This window comes from Hemiscyllium ocellatum, assembly GCF_020745735.1.
Source record: "Hemiscyllium ocellatum isolate sHemOce1 chromosome 27 unlocalized genomic scaffold, sHemOce1.pat.X.cur. SUPER_27_unloc_10, whole genome shotgun sequence".
Taxonomy (NCBI): Eukaryota; Metazoa; Chordata; class Chondrichthyes; order Orectolobiformes; family Hemiscylliidae; genus Hemiscyllium; species Hemiscyllium ocellatum.
The window spans coordinates 438141-459503 of record NW_026867477.1 but is presented as its reverse complement, the minus strand read 5'-3'; the positions used below and the strand labels follow the sequence as shown (position 1 = coordinate 459503).

The window sequence follows — 21363 nt, the reverse complement described above, 5'->3', positions numbered from 1 at the left end:
TCGCAACATTCTTCTGATCGACCAATGGAAAGCCCTGTAGGACCGGAAGGAGTGCGGTCTTCCGGCCATTGAGAGCCTCCCCCCTATTGTCTGAATGCGGAAGTTGGACCATGCGCTTGTGAAGGTGTTGCTGCTCCTCTCTCTATGAATGAAGATTGAACTTCATCCCAGACTGCAACTTCTTTCTTCTGTCTAACATCTGTGAGTACAACTTACTCTTCTCACAGTAAAAAATGAGGTCTGCAGATGCTGGAGATCACAGCTGAAAATGTGTTGCTGGTTAAAGCACAGCAGGTTAGGCAGCATCTCAGGAATAGGAAATTCGACGTTTCGAGCATAAGCCCTTCATCAGGAATGAGAGAGAGTAGCCAAGCAGGCTAAGATAAAAGGTAGGGAGGAGGGACTTGGGGGAGGGGCGATGGAGCTGGGATAGGTGGAAGGAGGTCAAGGTGAGGGTGATAGGCCAGAGTGGGGTGGGGGCGGAGAGGTCAGGAAGGTGCCGGGGGTGGAGGTTGGGTTGGTGGGGGGTGTGGATCTGACGAGGGAGTCACGAAGGGAGTGGTCCTTGCGGAACGCTGATAGGGGAGGGGAGGGAAATATATCCTTGGTGGTGGGGTCCGTTTGGAGGTGGCGTTCTCACATACCACCCCACCAACCTCCGCATACAACGTATCATCCGCCGGCATTTCCGCCACATCCGCCACAAGTTCACCTGTACCTCCACAACATCATCTATTGCATCCGCTGCACCCGATGTGGCCTCCTCTATATTGGGGAGACAGGCCGCTTACTTGCGGAACGCTTCAGAGAACACCTCTGGACCGCCCGGACCAACCAACCCAACCACCCTGTGGCTCAACACTTTAACTCTTCCTCCCACTCCACCGAGGACATGCAGGTCCTTGGACTCCTGCACCGGCAGAACATAACAACACGACGGCTGGAGGAGGAGCGCCTCATCTTCCACCTGGGAACCCTCCAACCACAAGGTATGAATTCAGATTTCTCCAGTTTCCTCATTTCCCCTCCCCCCACCTTGTCTCAGTCGGTTCCCTCAACTCAGCACCGCCCTCCTAACCTGCAATCTCCTTCCTGACCTCTCCACCCCCACCCCACTCCGACCTATCACCCTCACCTTGACCTCCTTCCACCTATCCCACCTCCATCGCCCCTCCTCCAAGTCCCTCCTCCCTACCTTTTATCTTAGCCTGCTTGGCTACTCTCTCTCATTCCTGATGAAGGGCTTATGCTCGAAACGTCGAATTTCCTATTCCTGAGATGCTGCCTAAGCTGCTGTGCTTCATCCAGCAACACATTTTCAGCTTACTCTTCTCACCCCCTTTTTCATTTTATTTTTTCACTCTGGTGTTCAGTTCTTCACTTGCAGCAAAGTTGGTTCAGGTATGTGTCTTAATTGGCAAACACATGGTAAATGTATTTACGCAGTGTGAAGTTATAACCTTCCCTATGAAATAAAACAGAAAGCAGGTACATTGTTTAAATGGTGATATATTGGGATGTGGAGTAAGTGAGGACTGCAGGTACCGAAAATCAGAGTCGACAATTGTGGCACTGTAAAAGCACAGCTGGTCAGACAGCATGCGATGTGCAGAACAGTCAACGTTTTGGGCAAAAGCCCTTCATCTAGGAATGATGTGTGGATGTACAAACGTGCCTCAGCTACCTTCTGCTCAGGCTTTCTACTCCAGTCAATGCCAGTTGTCACATAGGTGCAGCAAGCAATCAGCAAGGCAAGTGGTATATTAGCAAGAGGAATTGAGTTCAAAGTGGGGGTGCCTTCCTGTAGTTAGGGAGGTATTAAATATGTTCAAAGCTGAGTTCATCTGACTTTTGAATCTCAAAAATAGTTATGGGGGAAGACAAGAAATTAAAAAAATATATATTTTTATTCAAAACTTTTTCAAATCTCTCACAACACCTCTATATACAAAAAAGAACAATACCAAAATACAGAAATAGAGCAGTCCAACAATGTCGTATTATGATACTATTAATAATGAGCTACCTATTATTCTACTAGGACAAACTTAGCTTAAACTAAACTACAATCAAATTGAATAAAAATAAAATTAAACATAATTTAAGTTAATTTGAATTCTATCACATTACTTTATTCTATTTCACTCACCATACCTCCATTAAGGCTTCCATCCATGGGAGCACCAGTTATTGCACCCGTATTCTTTTCATTTAGCCTTGCCCTCCCAGGGCCCCATGAGCGCCCAGACTGATTCCCACAGCTATACCACAGCTCTAATTAATACTGCTGATCAGTCTGCATCAATATAATTTAGAAAAGGCTGCCACGTCTTGTAAAACTACTGTTTTGTAGTGCACCATATTTGTGAGGTCATCTTGGGGGCGGATGCTCCATCACCAGCCTATGCCTCCCCATAAGCCCTGGGGTTTTTTACAACATCCAATTCATTAAAATGTTCTTCCTTGCACAGTGCGTAAGAATGTTACACAGTCTGTTCCTGTGTTCTCCGAGAGAAGGCAAATTTGGCAACCCCAGAAGAAGAAATACCGGATTCACTTTAACTTCAATCCCCCAGGATGTCCTTCAGCTCCCTTACTATTGCACTCCAGTATCTCTGGATCTTACAACATGACCAATAGCAGTGTGTGAGTGCCTATACTAATTTTACATTTGGGACACTCTGGTGATGTTCCTCTCTTGAACTTAGCTAGCCTCTCTGGCGCCACATAAGCCCTGTGTAAAATCTTCAATTGCATGCCCTGTGCATTGTTACATTTTGAAATTTTCCTTAGATTTTCCCATTTATCTTGCCATACTGCTAATGAAATATCCCATCCAAGCTCCCGAATCCACATCCTGGAGACTCCCCCACATCCCCTAAGCTACGTCCCTTCTGTAAGTGATACAACGTACTAACTGAAAGAGCGCCTGTACACCAGAGTACTCTTTACTCCACATTTGACCTGTAAAACTGAGCCAGAAGTGCGGTCTTCCTCTGTATATAATCCCTTAGCTGAAAGTCCCGGAAAAGGTCCCTATTAGACAATGCATATTTCTGACTTAGCTGGCTAAATGACATCAAGACCTAACTCAAATAAATCTTCCCAGTAGGAGATTCCCTTATTCTCCCATGACTTAAAGCTGGAGTCCATTGCCCCAGGTTTAAATCCTTGGGCTGCCACCAGTGGGGTAATCAGCGAGGTCTTCAGCCAATTGCCCTTGTCTTGCCTCAGTGTCCTCCAGGCTTTCACTGTATTTAAAATGATTGTACTCTTACACTGCTCAGTCTCGGATTTCATCTTATCAATGAATAATAGATTAACTTAGGGGACATCTCGACTGCAATGCTTCAACGTCAAGCAAAATCGACCCCGAGACCCCCGTGCCCAGTCACCCACATATGCTAAGAAAGCGCTTATTTGATATTTCTTCAAGTCCAAAAGGTCCACCCCTCCTTACCCTTTGAGAGCTGCAATTGGTAAACTTAATTAGGGGGCGTCTGCGACACCAAATAAAAGAATCTCGCCAACCATTGAGCCTCCGTAATACTCATCTGGGTAGCAACAACAGGAGCATTCTCCTGGGGTACAACAGGCGAGGAAGAACATTCATTTTGTTCAGGGCTATTCGGCCTAACCATGATAACGGTAATCCGTCCCACTGCTGCAAATCCTGCTTTATCCTCTCCAGTAATTGTACATATTTAGCTTTATACAGCTGGTGGAAGGCAGAGGTAATAAAAATTCCCAAATATGAAAACCCTTTTGACGATGCATTCCATCCTGCAGATCAGGCACCTCCGCTAAATCTCTTCCCCCCACCCCAATCCCCCACCCCTTTCCCCGCCGCCCCCCCCCCCCATCGGCATGGCTTCTGATTTTGTAAATTTGATCCTGCAGCCTGAAAAACTTCCAAATAAATTAATTGTTTGAATCAATCGAGATTGGCCAAGAACAAAAGGACATAATCAGCATATTGGGTGATCTGATGCTCCTCCATTCCCACCCCTGGCCCCACTATTTCAGGATCCCTCCTGATAGCCTCAGCTAATGGCTCAATTGCCCAGGTAAATAGCAGCGGTGAAAGAGGACACCCCTGTCGACTACCTCTCCCACTATTAAATTTATGACTTTGTGCCATTTGTGATGACTGCTGCCTCAGGATCATTATACAATACCACCACCCATCTAGCAAAGATTGTCCCCAGATCAAAGCGCTTGAGGACCCCAAACAGGTACATCCATTCTATCTGGTCAAATGCCTTTTCTGCATCTAGGGAGGCCACCGAATCCAGGATCAACCTTTGCTGGCATTCCTGCACCATGTTCAGTACCCTCCTGATATTGTTGGAGGAGCTATGGCTTTTAACAAAACCCATCTGATCTTCTTTCACAATACAGGACAACACCTTTTCCAACCTCAGAGCCAGCGTCTTGGGTAGAATTTTAAAATCTACATTCAACAGTGAACTGGGTCTGTATGAAGCACATTCTTTGGGGTCTTTCCCCTTCTTTAAAATGAGGGAGATATTAGCCTCCCTAAGAGAGGGCGGAAGATAATCCTGTGCATATGAATAGCTGTACATCCACAGAGGTGGCTCCACCAACACATTTATAAATTCCTATAGAATTCACTTGGGAATTCATCTGACCGCAGTGCTTTTCCACCTTGGAGATGCTTTATTGCATCCTGCATCTCCTGTATCTTCATAGGCGTATTCAACAGGGAAACCTGTTCCGCGTTTATACTAGGGAGGCGCAGGATCTCAAAAAAGGCCTGTATTCTCGCCGCACTGTGTTCATCTCCCACCGACCAATATAACTCTGCAAAGTATTCCCTAAATCTAACATTAAACTTCTTTAACTCAGGGGTAACTGTGCCAGCCTTCTCTCGAACAGACATAATAGATTGGGAAGCATTTTTCTTTCTGGCCAGATATCTACCTGGCTTATCTCCAAATTCAAACAATTTTTGTTGAGCAAAGCAGACCTTTTTTTTCCCAGTGTGTGCAATGAGTTGGGAGCAGCCCGGAGAGCTGCAGCTTGACCAGTGAAGGCCTATTATCATATACTTCCTCAGCTATCTGCAGGCGGGTCTCCAGCATTTGTTGTTGCTCCTTCCTCTGCGTCCTTCTAGTTGTTGAATAAAAAATAATCAGGCCTCATAAATATGTCTTAGTGGCCTCCTACAGTATTTCCGGATTACTGGCCGTACCCGAGTTGATATCCCAGAAGGCTCTGAACTCTTGTAATATACTCAACAAATTTGCTATCCCTTAATAGGAATGGGTCCATACACCAGTGCTGTGCATCCATTCCACCACTCTTGATTTTACCGTCTAAATACATGGTCCGAGTCAGCTATATTGCCAAGTTCACAAGCCAATGTTCTGTCCAAGCAATCCAATGGCATTAAAAAGTGTCAGTTTCCATGTGGTACTTGTGTGGGTTGGAAGAGAAAGTAAAATCTCTCTTCCATTAGGGTGGAGATGCCTCCACACATCCATTAATCCCAACTCCTCGCACATGTCCACCAACTGCTTAGGTTGCGCGGGTGTACCTGCCTGGCTCTGGCCCCTTGGCACCCTGTCTACCTCAGGATCTATTAGGCGATTAAAATCCTCTCCAATGAACATGCGGTGTAGCCCAAGACTCATTAATTTAGCAACTGCATCAATTAGAAATTTAAGAGGGTGCACCGGGGTGACAATACACATTCAGGACGCCATACTCTTCACCATGTATTAGAGCTTTAAGAATGACGGACAGTCCATATTCGTCCTTAATTTGCTCAATTTCCTGGAAAGGGAGGTTCCTTCTTACCAGTATAGCCACTCCTCTACATTTGGAGCTAAAAGAGGAGAAGAATATCCTATCATAACCACCTTGCTGCAGTTTCAGATGTTCCTTATCAGGTAAATGTGTCCACCCTTTCCTTCCTGAGGCTTGACAGCACCTTCTTTCTTTTTAATGGGGGAATGGCTCCCTTTTACATTCCAGGTGCACCACCTGAACGAATCAGTAGACATGGCCATTCAGGGCAGCCCGTGATTTCCCAAGAGGAGGAAACTTATCTGAGGTGCGGTGAACAACAAAGACATTAACTCTATAAAGCCTAAAAACTGCTCCTATTAAAAACTACTATAAATAAAAATCTAACCACCACATATAACTTGAGCAAACGCTCAAATAACCCGCAATTATTGATTAGATTACTTACAGTGTGGAAACAGGCCCTTCAGCCCAACAAGTCCACATCGACCCGCCGAAGTGCAACACCCCAGACCCATTCCATTACATTTACCCCTTCACCTAACACTACGGGCAATTTAGCATGGCCAATTCACCTAACCTGCACATTTTTTGGATTGTGGGAGGAAACCGGAGCACCTGGTGAGGAAACCCACGCAGACACGGGGAGAATGTGCAAACTCCACACAGACAGTCACCTGAGGCGGAATGGAACCCCGGTCTCTGGCGCTGTGAGGCAGAAGTGCTAATCACTCTGTCACCGTGCTGCCCACGGTAGAGATCTCTTCTCCCTCAACCCCCACCATTGCCACCAGCCTGGCTCCTTCCCACTGAGGCTGTGTCCCAAACGCCAGGCAATTCACAGATTGAAAAAAACATGTTATTTACATTCTGAGAGTTAACAATGTTGCCCATCTCCCCACACCCCTTCTCCATACATCTTAAACACAGGTATAGCCACCCCCAATCCAAAAACAAAAGGACAGCAGCTAAAAAAAAGGCTCCAGACAATACCTAACTGACCGATATACTAAATAATTCAGTCAAGGCAGTACGTATAAAGCCGATAACCACAACAAAAGGGGCAAAAAAGTAGCATTGTCTGGAATGATGTCCCTCCCGCCTTCACCCCGACTCGATTTCTTCAATTCAGAGAATTCGCAAAGTCCTTTTCTGCTGAATCAAAGTTATATACCATCCCTCCATGAGTGAAATGCAATACGGCCAGGGACCTCAAGGAATATTATATGTTCAGATCCCTTAATTTTCTCTTAACTTAATTAAATGCCCTTTTCTTAATCCAGGCTCCTGAGAAGTCCTGAAAATATATTATTCTGATCCTTTGTACATTAGAGCCTGTGGATCTCTTCCCAGTCTTCTTGCTGTTTCAATCACTGATTTTCTTTATAATGCAGGAGCCGCACTAGGACCACGCAGGGCTGTGGGTCCGACCCGGACCTGCACATTTCGATCCGGTGTGCCCGCTCCAGACTCAACAGGCCAGAGTACAACTCCAGCCCCAGGAATCCAATAAGGTCTTCGCCTTCCTCGCATTCCGGAAGACCCACGAGCTGTAAGACTTTTCTTCTACTTTAGTTTTCCAAGTTGTCCACTTGCTCCTGAAGGACCCGAACCTGGTCTTCCAGCGTTTGGATCCTTCCTCCTGAGACCTCCGCCACCATCTCCGATGCCACGGTCCTCTCCTCCGCTGCCTATTCTCTTCAGGCCAACACGTGAATTTCCTGTCCATGCTTTTGCAGCGTGGCAGATAGTGGTTCCATCGCTGCTTCAATCTTTTCTCAGAGATTGGCAAACTCCGAGAGTAACTGCTGCTGTCCCATTAAATCCACAGGAAGTTTGAGCAATGGCTCCAAGCACCCCCAATGCAGCTGGGGAGTGCCCTACCTGCTGCACCCCTTTCGGCCCCTTTCCTTCATTTGCTTTCATTCTGTTCCTAAAGCTGTCAAACCACAATTATAGCAGCTCCAGACATTCAGTAAGTTTATATTCGCAATTTTTTTCTTCTACGGATGGTTAATGAGGGGGGAGGGGTAAAAGTCCACCTTGCCGGGGGTGTGGCACAGAGCCCAGCACAGCAGACCACTCAAACCACCGCCATCTCGGATTTCCAAGAAAATGGTTTTAAGACCAGTACAGAACAGCTACAGAGTTATACAGCAGAGAAACAGATCCTTCGGTCCAACTAGTCTATGCTGACTATGTTCTCAAACCCAACTAGTCCCATCTGCCAGTGATTGGCCCATATACCTCCCAGTCATGTACTTTTCCAAATGTCTTTTAAACATTGTCACTGTACATGCATCCACTACTTCCTCTGGACACCCATCCCACACACAAACCACTCACTGTGTGAAAAAAATGGAGCTCTTCGTGTCTTTTTAAAATCTTTCTTCTCTCCCCTTCAAACTTTGCTCCCTAATCTTGAAAGCCCCACCCTAGGAAAAGGACACCTGCCTTTCACCTCATCTGTACCCCTCATGATATTATAATCCTCTGTAAGGTCACCTCTCAATCTCCTCTGCTCCAGTGAAAGAAATCCCAGTCTCCACTGCCTGCAGGTATATTCATGTTCAGTTATGATGTGTTCGGTGTTGGTGCAGGCTCAAATGGCCAACTCCTGCTCCCAATTCTCACACTCTGTGTCCAAGACAGCATTGGGAAAGGGGAGGGATAGATATCTTGTTTGTTTTTATTTTTAAAATGCACTTGATTCCACAAATAAATGCAACAGGTACAAGTACAGCACATGCAGTATTCCTCATTGCAGCTTCAAGGTTTTGTGTCCTCTTCTTCCGTGTTGGCTCCAGCACATTCGGCTTCCTCCCACCCCCGCCCCCAATCCCCGCCCTGAGCCATTGATGCTTCCATTCTATAAAATAAAGAGAGGGATGGGTAGGGTAAATAGACAAGGTCTTTTCTCTGGGAGTGTAGAACTATACAGTAGTAGGTTTAGGGTGAGGTGGCCCGGGGAGGAGGCGAGGGATTTAAAAGGAACCTAAGGGGCAATTCATGCAGAAGATGGCGCGTGTAAGGAAAGAGCTGCCAGAGGAAGTAGTAGATGCTGGTATAATCATGACACATTTAAAAGGCATCTGGATAGGTTTATGAATAGGAAGAGTTTAGAGGGTTATGGGCCAAATGCTGGCAAATGAGACCAGATTCGGTGAGGATATCTGGTCAGCATAGACCATTTGGACCAAAGGACCTGTTTCTGTGCTGTATATCTAGATGACTCTGGCTTGCCAGTCTGTTCAATTTCTCTGTGGTGTCATAGCCTTGGTGTCTCATTCCAAAACTCCCCCACCCCTGTGGGGGCAGGTTAACCATTTTGTGTCTGATTGGTTGTCAAGAAGCTGCTTTGCAGGTTCATCCTGAATTTACACACGAAATTTTTGCTTCCAAAAATCAGACCGGCTCACACTCAACAGTATCCCAATGTCGTGGAAGATATTAATTTTCAGGTGGAGGTATCCAAAATTCAGAGAGGTGTCAGTTGTGACTGTTTTGCTTTTCTGTCCCTGTCAGATCCTGAATCAGCACTTTCAGGAGAATTAGAATGGAGTGAGAACGAGGGAGAGAGAGAGAGAGAGAGAGAGTGGAATGGTGCTTTCAGTTTTGTGGAATAACAAAACAAAAGAATGTTCTGCAGAAAGTAGAATTGCTTGTTCTGAATTTCTACTCTGGACTGACAGTGATGACTTTTGTAATCTCTTTTCAGAGTATTTGATCTGAAGATGAAGTTTCAAAATCAACAGATGAAGGGCTTATGCCTGAACCATTGACTCTCCTGCTCCTCGGATGCTGCCTGACCCGCAGTTTTTGACTCTGATTCTCCAGCATTTGTGAGTCACTCAATCCATCAGGACTGCAACGATGTTCGACCTTGATCCAATTGGTTCCTGTTTCAGTACGTTTTCAGCATCAGTGGGACTGGAAGAGAGACCCGACTGTTGCAGCAACGCACGGAGTGTGGAGCCTGAAACAGTTAACTGGCCTGGAAAGAGGAATTCAAGGCTGGGAGAGGACATACACGCGTTTGTGTGCAACTGTAGCTTTGGCCATGGAGAAACCATGGAAGTGTGGCGACTGCGGGAAAGGTTTCCGTGTCCCGTCTGCCCTGGAGACACATCGGCGCAGTCACACCAGGGAGAAGCCATTCTCCTGTCCTGAGTGCGGGAAGGCCTTCAGTGATTCCTCTGCCCTGCTGAGGCACCGGCGAGTGCACACAGGGGAGAGGCCCTTCAGCTGCCCTGAGTGCAGGAAGAGCTTCAGCGATTCCTCCGCCCGGCTGAGGCACTTGCGGGTGCACACAGGGGAGAGGCCCTTCAGCTGCCTCAAGTGTGGGAAGGCCTTCAACGATTCCTCCGCCCTGATAAGGCACCAGCGGCTGCACACAGGGGAGAGGCCCTTCCGCTGCCCTGATTGTGGGAAGGTGTTCACTCGCTCCTCCCACCTCGTGATTCACCAGCGGGTCCACACCGGTGAGAAGCCCTTCCCCTGCCCCAAATGTGGGAAGGCCTTCAGCGATTCCTCTGACCTGCTGGCCCACCGGCGGGTCCACACTGGCGAGAGGCCATTCACCTGCTCTGTCTGCGGGAAGTGCTTCACATGCTCTTCCGACCTGCTGAAGCACCAGCGTGTCCACACTGGGGAAAGGCCCTACAGCTGCTCTGAGTGTGGGAAGGGCTTTACCCAGGCATCCCACTTGCTGACACACCGGTGGGTCCACACTGGGGAGAGGCCGTTCACCTGCCTCGAGTGCGGGAAGGGCTTTGCTGTCTCCTCCAGTCTACTGACGCACCAGCGGGTCCACACTGGAGAGAGGCCGTTTGCCTGCCCTGAGTGTGGGCAGAGGTTCACAATGTCCTGCAGTTTGAACAAGCACCAGCGGAGGCACCAATGCTCCCAACAATCAGATTCTGCCGGTAACGCTGCTGAGGGTCACCCCCAGGACTGAACCTCCTGCCCTTTCTGACAGTGGGGGTAGTGGAAGAGTTGGTAGGCTTTTTTGTTTTCTACTGGGGGAGTGGAGGGGGTTGGGGAGGTGGCTCAGTGGTTCGCACTGCTGCCTCATAGCGCCAGGGACCCAGATTTGATTCTATCCTCAGGGTAACTGTCTGTGTGGAGTTTGCATTTAATTCCCCCCAGTGTCTGCGTGGGTTTCCTTTGCGTGTTCCAGTGTCTTCCCAAAGTCCAAACGTGCACATGTTTGGGCGAATTGGCCAAGCTAAACAGTCCCACAGTGTTCAGGAATGTGTAGATGTGCTGCATTAGTTCGGGGTAAGTGCAGAGTGATAGGGTAGGAGAATGTGTCTGGATGAGTTACTCTTCATAGGGTCGGTCTGAACTTGTTGGGCAGAAGGGCCCGTTTCCACACTGTAGTGATTGTATGATTCCATGAACATTTCTTCCAGTGGGCACTGCTGCTCATTGAGCCCGGGACCCGCACGAACCTAAGACCATTGGAGCAGAAGTTAGGATATTTTGACCCATCGAATCTGCTCCAGCATTTGTTAGAGACAAAATAAAAAACTGCAGATGCTGGAATCTAAAATAGCCAAGCAGGGGCTGGGCACAACAAGGCAGGCAGCACCAGGAGGTGGAGAAGTCAGCATTTCAGGGATTATCCCTCAGGACTGAAGAAGGGTTCTACCCGAAGCGTTGACATCTCCATCAGAAATGATTTACCAGGATATTGTCAGAACTAGAGGACATAGGTTTAGAGTGAGAGGGGAAAGATTTAAAAGGGACCGAAAAGGAAAACGTTTCATGCAGAGTGTGGTGCGTGTATGGAATAAGCTGCCAGAGGAAGTGGAGGAGGCTGGTAGAATTACAGAATTTAAAAGACATTTGGTTGGAGACGTGAATAGAAAGGGTTAGAGGGATTTGGGCCAAGTGCTAGCAAATGGGACTAGATTAATTTAGAATATCTGGTCAGCGTGGACGAGTTGGACTGAAGGATCTGTTTCTGCGCTGTACCTCTCTATGACCACCGGTCCTAATGTAAGTTTAGAACTGAGTAACTTTGCATAATTCAATCTTGTTGAATTCACCTCCTGAAAGGTTTCAAATGAACCCCTCCAAGCGATATGATTTAACTACATCAAGTTGGATAAAGTATCCCATCAAGTTCAACATGAATGCGCAGTTGAAGAAGTCAGAAGTCACACAACACCAGGTTACAGTCCAACAGGTTTATTTGAAATCCCAAGCTTTAGGAGCATTGCTCCTTCATCAATGCTGCTCCTTCATCACTTCACCTGATGAAGGAACAGTGCTCCGAAAGCTCCTGAATTCAAATCAATCTACTGGGATTCTCACCTGGTGTTGTGTGACTTCTGACCTGTCCACCCCCTGCACCTCTGCATCAGAGTTGACAAATGAGATCAGATTTTATTCAGCATGATTTAGTGAGATATTCACCTGGATGTCCTTATGCCTGAAACATCGATTCTCCTGCTCCTCGGGTGCTGCCTGACCTGCTGTGCTTTTCCAGCACCATACTCTCAACTCTGATCTCCAGCATTTGCAGTCCTCACTTTTTCCTGGTTCATGTGGAAACTCAACACTGTCAGAGTGACAAAGAGACGCCAGTCATAGAGTACTATAGCACAGAGACTGGCCCTTCAGCCCAAACCGGTCCATGCTGACCAAAATGTTTGTCAACACTGACCTCATTCCCTGCACTTGGCCCATATCCTTCTCAAGTTTTCCTATCCATGTATTCGTTGAAACACCTTTTCAATGTTGTTGATGTACCTGCTTCAACCACTTCCACTGGCAGCTGTTTCCCCAGGCGAATAGACTCTATAAATATTTTGCCCCACATCTTTTCTTCCATCTTTCTCCTCTCACCATAAAAACGCGCCCTTGGTCTAGAAATCCTCCCCCTAGGGAAGAGACAGCTACCATTAACCCAACTGTCCCCCTCATGGTTTGAAAATATTGCATCTCAACTTCCTCTGCTCCACTAGAAAAACATCCCAGCCTATCCAGCCTAAATTCTAATTTGATAATAATGTCAGTGATGATTTTGGCTCTGTGTGTGTCAAGGATCTCTCATTTCTCAGCCAATGCTATGCCTCTTAAGTTCACGTCATCTTCAAACGAATGGCACCCCATTCATTTAAAATGTCCATGTTTTCTGTGCAAAGTTGGTCCTGGTCAGGAAATAAGCAGCGGTGTCTTTTATTCCCGTAGACTGCTCTGTTTTGAGATGTATGAGTAAATTTTCAGAACAAAAGACGAATGCAGCCTTTATTCATGTCTCATTATTAAAAACACTCTCTCCATTTACAGATGTGATTGAGAAGCTTCTCCCAATGAATCTTTGACTGATAACAGCATTTGTCAGGCTTTTGAAAGTCACTGTAGCTCTGTCACAGCACACAGGAGGGCTCTTTCAGACACAACGCGTCATGCAGAAAATTCTCCCACATTAGTCGAGCAAAGTTGACGTCTTTTTAAGGCATTGTGAAACTTGAAATGGTTCAGAAAAGGTTTGGAAGGACGTTGCCAGGGCTGCAAGGTTTTAGCTACAGGGAGAGGCTGAATACGCTGGTACTATTTTCCCGGAAGCTTCAGAGTCAGCCAGAAACATCTGTTGAATCAGGAAACATCTCTTCCTGCAGCAGCTTCAGACAGACTGCTTGCTAAAACCAAAACCAGTGGAAAAGAATGGGACAACTGCCCTTTCATTGTAGAAGTATTTTAGAAAAAAAAAGTCAAACCCTTTTCCCTGATTGTTGCCTTAGCCAGTATCTGTTAACCATTAGTGAAAACCTTAATCCTAGACGAATGGGAAGCTGTGCCATTTACAACCTTTTCTGAAAATAAACCAACAACATAATCTTCTTAAAGGAGCAGCATGATCACAACAAAAAGCAGCTGAACTGAAACATTTGAATCAAAAGGTTATGCAGTTAGCAGGACAAGAAACAGGTTTTCAATTTCACCAATCAATTTAAATCAACCCCATTGGCTACCAAAAACTTATTAAATTTAAATCCTAAAGTTTTGACAACAGGACCAATCCTATCATAAAGAATCCGTGCTCTCAGTCATCTGTGTATTAGAGAAAGCATCATTTAGAAAAACAGAGAAGAGCATTCCTGACAGAGGAATCGGAGGAGGCATCCCCGACAGAAGATGGCACAGAATATTCCGGAAGACACACAACCTGGTTGTAATCTGAGCGATTAAATTCTATTTTGTGTTATCTGAGTGGGACATGTATTGATTGGAACAGTATACCAGAGAATCTTGATTTATTCCAGAATACTTAGTAGTTAAGAAGGATTTATTCCAGAATACTTAGTAGTTAAGAAGGATTTATTCAGTTTGTTAGTAGCTTTGTTCATTTGTTCACTGTGAGAGTTGGGTAAATAAATTGCTGATTGTTGATTTTAAAGTGTCGGAGATTTATTTTTAACACTACAGCAGGTTACACCACTTATCACACTGACTTTACAGATTAAAGGGCAACGTGCCACTCTTTAGACGTTTTGGTTTGAGATCTTGGAGAGTGGGGGGGTGGGGGCGGTTCAGCCTTCGCTTTATAACAGTATTGATGACATTCTCTTGAATGCAATAGAGTCAATATTAATCCCAGCCTCTTGGTGTGGTTGTGGGTGAATCACCTTAATTTGGCTCCTGACTCAAACTGCACAGAGAACCAACTGCTGAAACAATGATTTGCACTTTATTGCACTTAGCAACCACAAATAAAACCCCTCAAGTTCATTCAGCTTTACCCCCCAAACTTGGCTATCACCCAGTTGATAGCTGAATTTAACTGGGTTTCCACTGACAGTGCCCATCTCTGGAAGTGTCTAGGGGTTTGATGCAGTATTATTCTTCTAAGTACTACTGCTGCAGCATCGTTCTGGAGTTGAATTTTGGTGGCATTTCCTCATTTTCAAATCTGTGGTGTGACTATTTTTTAAGACTCTAACATCACCTCCCATTGCTGGAGACCTCAGCTCTGTAGCTTCCCTTCTTATCCTTGAGGGTTAGCTGTCTGTTTGAAACAGCCTGCTCTGCAATTAACCCCTCTATGTCAAGGCTTTCCTTCCACAGGCAGAATTAATTGTCCTTTTGTCACACCATTATTAAACATTATCTTGCCTGTCCCAAGAAACAACTTATTGTGTTGCCTCCTTCTTCCCAGGGATGGTTAACTAGCAGAAATTAGTCCATTTATCGTATTGAATCTGCTCTGCCATTCAATCATGGCTGATATGTTTCTTAACCCCATTCTCCCTGTAACCTTTGAACTCCCTGTAACCTTTGAACCCCTTGATACTCCAGAATGAGTGAATGGTGGAGCAGACTCAATGGGCTGAATGGCCTAATTTCAGTTCCTGTAGTGTCACAGTTCTCGCCGGCCCTTTCGTTTCTTGGTCAGAAAAAGTTATTGTTGACTCATGAAGTTGGGGGAAGTTCTGGAGTTTACAGGTGCACACCACGCTCCTCTCTGCCTCCTCCCGGAATACCGATTCTTTCTGAGATACTGGCAGTTCTTGAGATCCTTGGATATCCCTGAATACAAATCGATGTGTCTGGAACTCTCTGCTGCTACCTTGGAACAGAAGGATTATGAGGAGAAAATTCAGAAATCTGAAGAGTAAAGAGACTTGGGACTTCTAGCTCAGGATTCTGTCAAAGTAAACTTACAGGTTGAGTCAGTAGTGAGGAAAGCAAATGCAACAATGGCATTTATTTGGACAGGACTTGAATATAAAAACAGGGATGTACTTCTGAGGGTCTATAAGGTTCCGGTCAGGCCACAATTGGAGTATTGTACGCAGTTTTGGGCCCTATATCTCAGGAAGGATGTACAGGCCCTGGAACATGTTCAGAGGAGGTTGATGAGAAAAGTCCCAGGATTGAAAAGCTTAACATATGAAGAACATCAGAGGACTCTGGGTCTATACTCAATGGAGTTTAGAAGATGACAAGGGAACTAATTGAAACCTACAGAATACTGAACAGCTTAGACAGAGTGGATGTTGGGAAAATGTTTCCATTGGTAGGAGAAACTAGGACCCGAGGGCTCAGCCTTCAAGTAGAGGGAAGACCTTTTAGAACGGAGATAAGGAGAACTTCTTCAGGCAGAGAGTGGTGTATCTATGGAATTCACTGTCCCAGAAGGCTGTGGAGGCCAGATCACTGAATACATTTAAGATGGGAATAACTAGGTTCTTGAGTATCAAGAGGATCAAAGGTTACGGGGAGAATGGGGTTGAGAAACTTATCAGCCGTGATTGAATGGTGGAGCAGACTCAATGGGCTGAATGGCATCATTTCTGCTCCTATAGTCTTATGATATGCTGATGAGTGGAGGGGGTGAGGATTGGGGAAAAGAGATAAAGAGGGGAAAAGACATAAAGAGGGGAATACAATTAAGGTAAAGCTGGATACAGATACATAGGAAATACAAGAATTGTACGATAAATTTCAGACCACATAGAAGCACCGGCATACAGAGAGATCTGGCCATATAGATCTCCAAAAGTGGCAACACAGGTGGGTAACGTGATCAAGAAGGCACACAGCACGCTTGCCTTGAGTGTAAGAGTTGGCGAGTTATGTTACAGCGATTTATTCCGTTCACATTCAGAATATTGCGGAAGGACATGGATGTTCTGGGGAGAGGGTATAGAGAAGGGTCACTAGGACATGGATAACATGGACATGGATGCTCTGGGGAGAGTGTATAGAGAAGGTTCACTAGGACATGGATGTTCTGGGGAGAGGGTATAGAGAAGGGTCACTAGGACATGGATAACATGGACATGGATGCTCTGGGGAGAGGGTATAGAGAAGGTTCACTAGGACATGGATAACATGGACATGGATGCTCTGGGGAGAGGGTATAGAGAAGGTTCACTGGGACATTGCCTGGTCTGGAGGTCTCATTATGAGAAGAGATGGGGTAAACCTGAATTATTTTCACTGTAAAGATAGAGGCGGAGGGATGACCTCGACAAAATGATGAGACACACCGATTGGCTGGATGGGGGTGGCATGGTGGCTCAATCATTAGCACTGATGCCTCACAGCGCCAGGGAAACTGGTTCGATTTCAGTCTCAGGCAACTGTCTGTGTGGAGTTTGCAAATTCTCCCTGTGTCGATATGGGTTTCCTCCGGTTTCCTCTCACAATCCAAATGTGTAGGTTAGGGTGGAGTGGCTATGCTAAATTACCCACTGCCCAGGGATTGGCAGGTTAAGTTGGATTGTCCGTGCTTAAATTGCCCCACAGTGTTCAAGAATTGAAAGTTAGGTACATTAGTCAGGGGTAAATGTCGAGTAATAGGGATAGGGAAATGGGTCTGTGTGGATTATTCTTTGGATGTTTGGTGTTGGGCCAGATAGTCTGTTAGATAGTCAGAGGCTTTCCCCCTCCCCAGAGTGGAAAAGTCAACTACAAGAGGGCACAGGTTCAAGGTGAGAAGGGGACAGTCTGGGGGAGAATTGAAAGGGAAGATTTTTCACACAGTTGGATGCTGGATGCCTGGAATGCATTGCCATTGGATGGAGTGGAAAGAGGCACCTTAGCAACACTTAAGGTATATCTGGATAGACACATGAATGGGAGGTGAATACAGGGACAGGAACCACACATCAGCAATAAATAGCAGATCTAAGTTAGGATTAAGAATTGGCACAGGCTTGGATGGGGAGGGGGTAGGGGGTAAAGTGAACTTTCAAAAACAGGGGATACCTGTATGCTGATGAAGGGGTGGGTGGATGCTCAGGTGTAGCATAAACACTGACAGAGGCCAATTAGATCGACTGTGCTGGAGACTCAATGGGACAGAGACAAATGTATCTATTTCAGATCTAAATGCACTTCAGCCACTTCTGTGGACTGTTCCATAGGGATGGTGCAATCCCAGGCTCAGAGAGCATCAGCCCCCATTGGAAGTAAAGTGGGTGTGAGAGCGACCAGTCAGCATAAAGGAACCCCTTACCCCTCCCACTTCACCCACTAAACAGGGTTCAAGATGTGACTCTCAGCAGCGGTAACAGCAGAATCCAACCCGAATCCCTGCGCAATCTCACTTGTGAAGTTGCTGGTGTCTCCACAAGTTGCACGACTGGGTGAAGCCCTTCCCACACACTGGACAGGTGAACGGCTGCTCCTTGGTGTGGATGTGCTGGTGTTTGTGCAGGGTGGAGGAATCACAGAAGTCATTGCTCCACACGGGACAGGTGAACGGCTTCTCCCCAGTGTGGACGTGGAAGCCGAGCAGCAGGTGATACGACCGGGTGTAGCCCTTCCCGCACACGGAGCAGGAAAATGGTTTCTCCCCGGTGTGCATCCGCTGGTGCGGCAACAGCTGGTGTGACTGAGTGAAGCCCTGCCCACACACGGGGCAGATGAACGGGTTCTTGCTGGTGTGGACCCGCTGGGGGCCAGGAGGTGGTGTAACTGAGGGAAGCCTTTCCTGCATGAGTACAGGTGAATAGCCGCTGCCCGACGTGCAAACGCCAATGAATCTCCAGCGCAGATGGCGAAGGGAAACCATTCCCACACTCCCCACATTTCCACGGTTTCTCCATAGTGCAGGTGCCCTCGTCTGTCTCTGACCTTAACAATCAGTTGAAAACTCGCTCACACTTACAGCATGTGTGTGGTGTTACTGGTGAACCCTCTGATAATTGGAACACTCTCATTCAGTCTGTAAAGCTTGTTCCAGTCACTACTCTGGTGTGTGGGTATGTGAGACTCTAAGGTTCCAGTCACACTGACGTTTAAAACCTAACTAAGCAGACAGACTTTCTCCTCTTTGTTTTCAAGGTCATCAATATCCACGTCCTCGTGAATCAAGTGACTGTCAGACTTTGATGTGATATTTGGTCTGAGATTTCTGCCTCCAAATTCTTCTCTTGTAATATTCTTGTGAAGTGATTGCAAGGATCATCACAGTCAGTCCATGACAGAAAATCTAAACGTAATTCTAGTTACTGTGGAACATTCTTTCCTCTCAATCCCAAAGATCTTTGTGTAGATCTATATGTAACTGTAAACCAACAGGGTTATGGGGCAGACTGCATACCTCAACAAAGAGTTCACATGGACTCAAGTTGCTGAATGGACCTCTAGTGCAGTATTGACGTTCTTACTGAAGATCTACAATATGCTGCAGTACGGTATTACAAGCCCAGAAACAACTGCAAATCAGACAAGGTCTTTTCAGAAGTTGGACCATGAATTTCTGAAGCTGCTGCTGCTCTTCTTCTCTCTCTGAATGAAGATTGATCTTCACCCAAACTTCAACTTCCTTCCTCTGTCCAAATATTTGTGAACACAGCCCTGTTTTTGAAGGATGGCATGTTTCCTGATCATCACAATTAAAGGGGTGTCTTCCCCCTGATGTGCAAAGGGACAGTCAGTCAGGGGAGGACAGGGTCACATCTTGTGTTATGTGAAATCTGTGACAGCTGCAACAATTCATCCCAACTCCTGTACTCAGTGCTCTGACTGATGAAAGCAAACATGCCAAAAGTCTTCTTCACCGCCCTGTCTACCCATGACTCCACTTTCCAGGTGCGATGAACCTGCATCCCTACATCTCTTGGTTTGAAATCCTGCATATGAAACAGATTTGGTGCTTGTTGGTATGTGTTATTATTTGGTGCTTATCTCGACTCTAATTTGCTAGAGTCCTTCCAAGATCCCTACGTTCCATTACACTCCTTAAAGTCCTACCAGTCACCATGAAATTCCGGTCTTGATTTGACGATACAAAATATAAGAACTCACACTTATCTATATTAAACTCCATTTGCCATTAACCTTAAACCTATGCCCTCTAATTTTGGATTCCCCCACCCAAGGGAAAAGACCTTGCCTATTTACCCTACCCATGCCTCTCATGATTTTATAAATGTCTTTAAAGTCACTCCTCAGCCTCCAAAGCTCCAGGGAAAACAGCCCCAATCTATTCAGCCTCTTCCTGTAGCTCAAACCCTCCAGCCCTGGCAGCATCCTTGTAAATGTTTTCTGAACCCTTTCAAATTTCATAACACCCTTCCTGTATCAGAAAGCACAGAATTGCATGCAGTATTGCAACAATGATGGAACCAATGTCCTCGCTGAAGAAGATTTTAAAAACAACATTTATAACTACAAGCAAATCAAGTTAGTTGGGGATGACCTTCCCATAGCAGTTTGTTTTGGCTGTCCTTCATTAACTTATGCTTTATAATATATAAGAAAATATTTTGAGGGATGGGATTGTTGCTCGCATGTCCAACCATCGCTCACCATCCTTCATGGCCTTTGGACCGAGCAATTGGCTACATGCTAGAACTTAGTTGAGAGTCAACCACATTGTAGTAGGTCTGGAGTCACATGATGTGAGCGTGCGCACACATGTGTAGGGTTGTGAATGGTAGATTTCCCTCCCGAAAAGAATACTTTCACAACAATCAGTAATGATTGGACAAAAGCAATAGTTCTGGCAGCATCTATGAGGAGACAACAGTGTTACTGTTTTGAGTCCGGTGGTCCTTCAAAATTAGGCTGGATTCAAAACATTAATTGTTTTCTTTCCACAGATGCTGCCAGACCTGCTGCAGTTTCCCAGCAATTGTTGCTGATCTCCAACATCTGCAATTCATTGTCTTAGCCAATAATGGTTTCCTTGTTGCCAGTACTGAGACAAACTCTCACTTCCTGATCTTTTTATTCATTGAAAATAAAGTCCACTAGCATCCAGGATGGGATTTTAATTTTTGTTCTCAGAAAACCGAAATCTCTGGGCTACTTAACCAGTATCACTAGATCACAATCTTCCCTTCACTGACAGTGACAATCTTGTCCTAAATATTTTTCTTTATTCATTCATGGAATGTGACACTTTGTCTCCTAAAAGAACCAAGTGCCAATTCAGAGGGCAGTTAAGAGTCAATCACATGACTTTGGATCAAGAGTGACACATTCACCAAACTGGGAAAGGACTGAAGATTTCCTTCCTTAAAAACAAGGTTATTAGTGAACAAGATCGGTACTTATGACAATTGATAAGATCATCAAAGCAGCTTTATATTCCAGATACATAAATTGATTTCAAATTGCATCGGGGCCATAGCAGCATCATTTTGAAACTCCAGATGTTAAATCCAGTAACAATGCCCAAATGCCACCAACTCCCTACAATCTCTAGGCTTCCCAACATTGACTGGTCTGTAATTGCCAGTTGTATCCTTTTCCTCATTAGTATTTACTATTCAATTCAGCCCATTGAGTTGACTCTGCCATTCATTCAGATCACAATTATTCTGGTAAACATTTACTCCACTTTTCTGCCATTGTCCCATAATCCTCAGTAATCCTCAATTCGCTTACTGATTAAAACAAACACTATCTCAGCCTTGAATGCACATAACAACCCAGGCTCAACAGCCCTTTTAGTATCAAGTTCCACAGATTTACTGCCCTCAGGAGAAATTCCTATCTGTCCTAAGCATGCAATCTCTTATTTGGAGGTTACTTCCTCTGGTCCCAGACTCACCCACGTTTCCACATCTAGCCTGTCAAGTCTCCTCAGAATCTTGTACGTGACAATAAGGTTACCTC

General features: G+C 45.8%; 1 protein-coding gene across 2 annotated transcripts in view; it reads left to right on the top strand.

The window, feature by feature from the left end:
• LOC132807201 (zinc finger protein 229-like) overlaps window positions 1–21363 on the top strand; it is a 427695-nt gene that overhangs the window by 374979 nt on the left and 31353 nt on the right. Inside the window, exons 1-3 of one of the 2 annotated variants that reach the window (XR_009641933.1) lie at window positions 105–201; window positions 7167–7324; window positions 13072–14148. Coding sequence is in view for 1 of the 2 variants with exons in the window: in XM_060821503.1 (XP_060677486.1) it covers window positions 9833–10599 (767 nt within the window). In the remaining variant the exon portion in view is untranslated. Of the gene's footprint in view, window positions 1–104; window positions 202–7166; window positions 7325–9490; window positions 10600–13071; window positions 14149–21363 lie in introns of those variants that run through there. The other variant, XM_060821503.1, reaches the window with a different exon arrangement.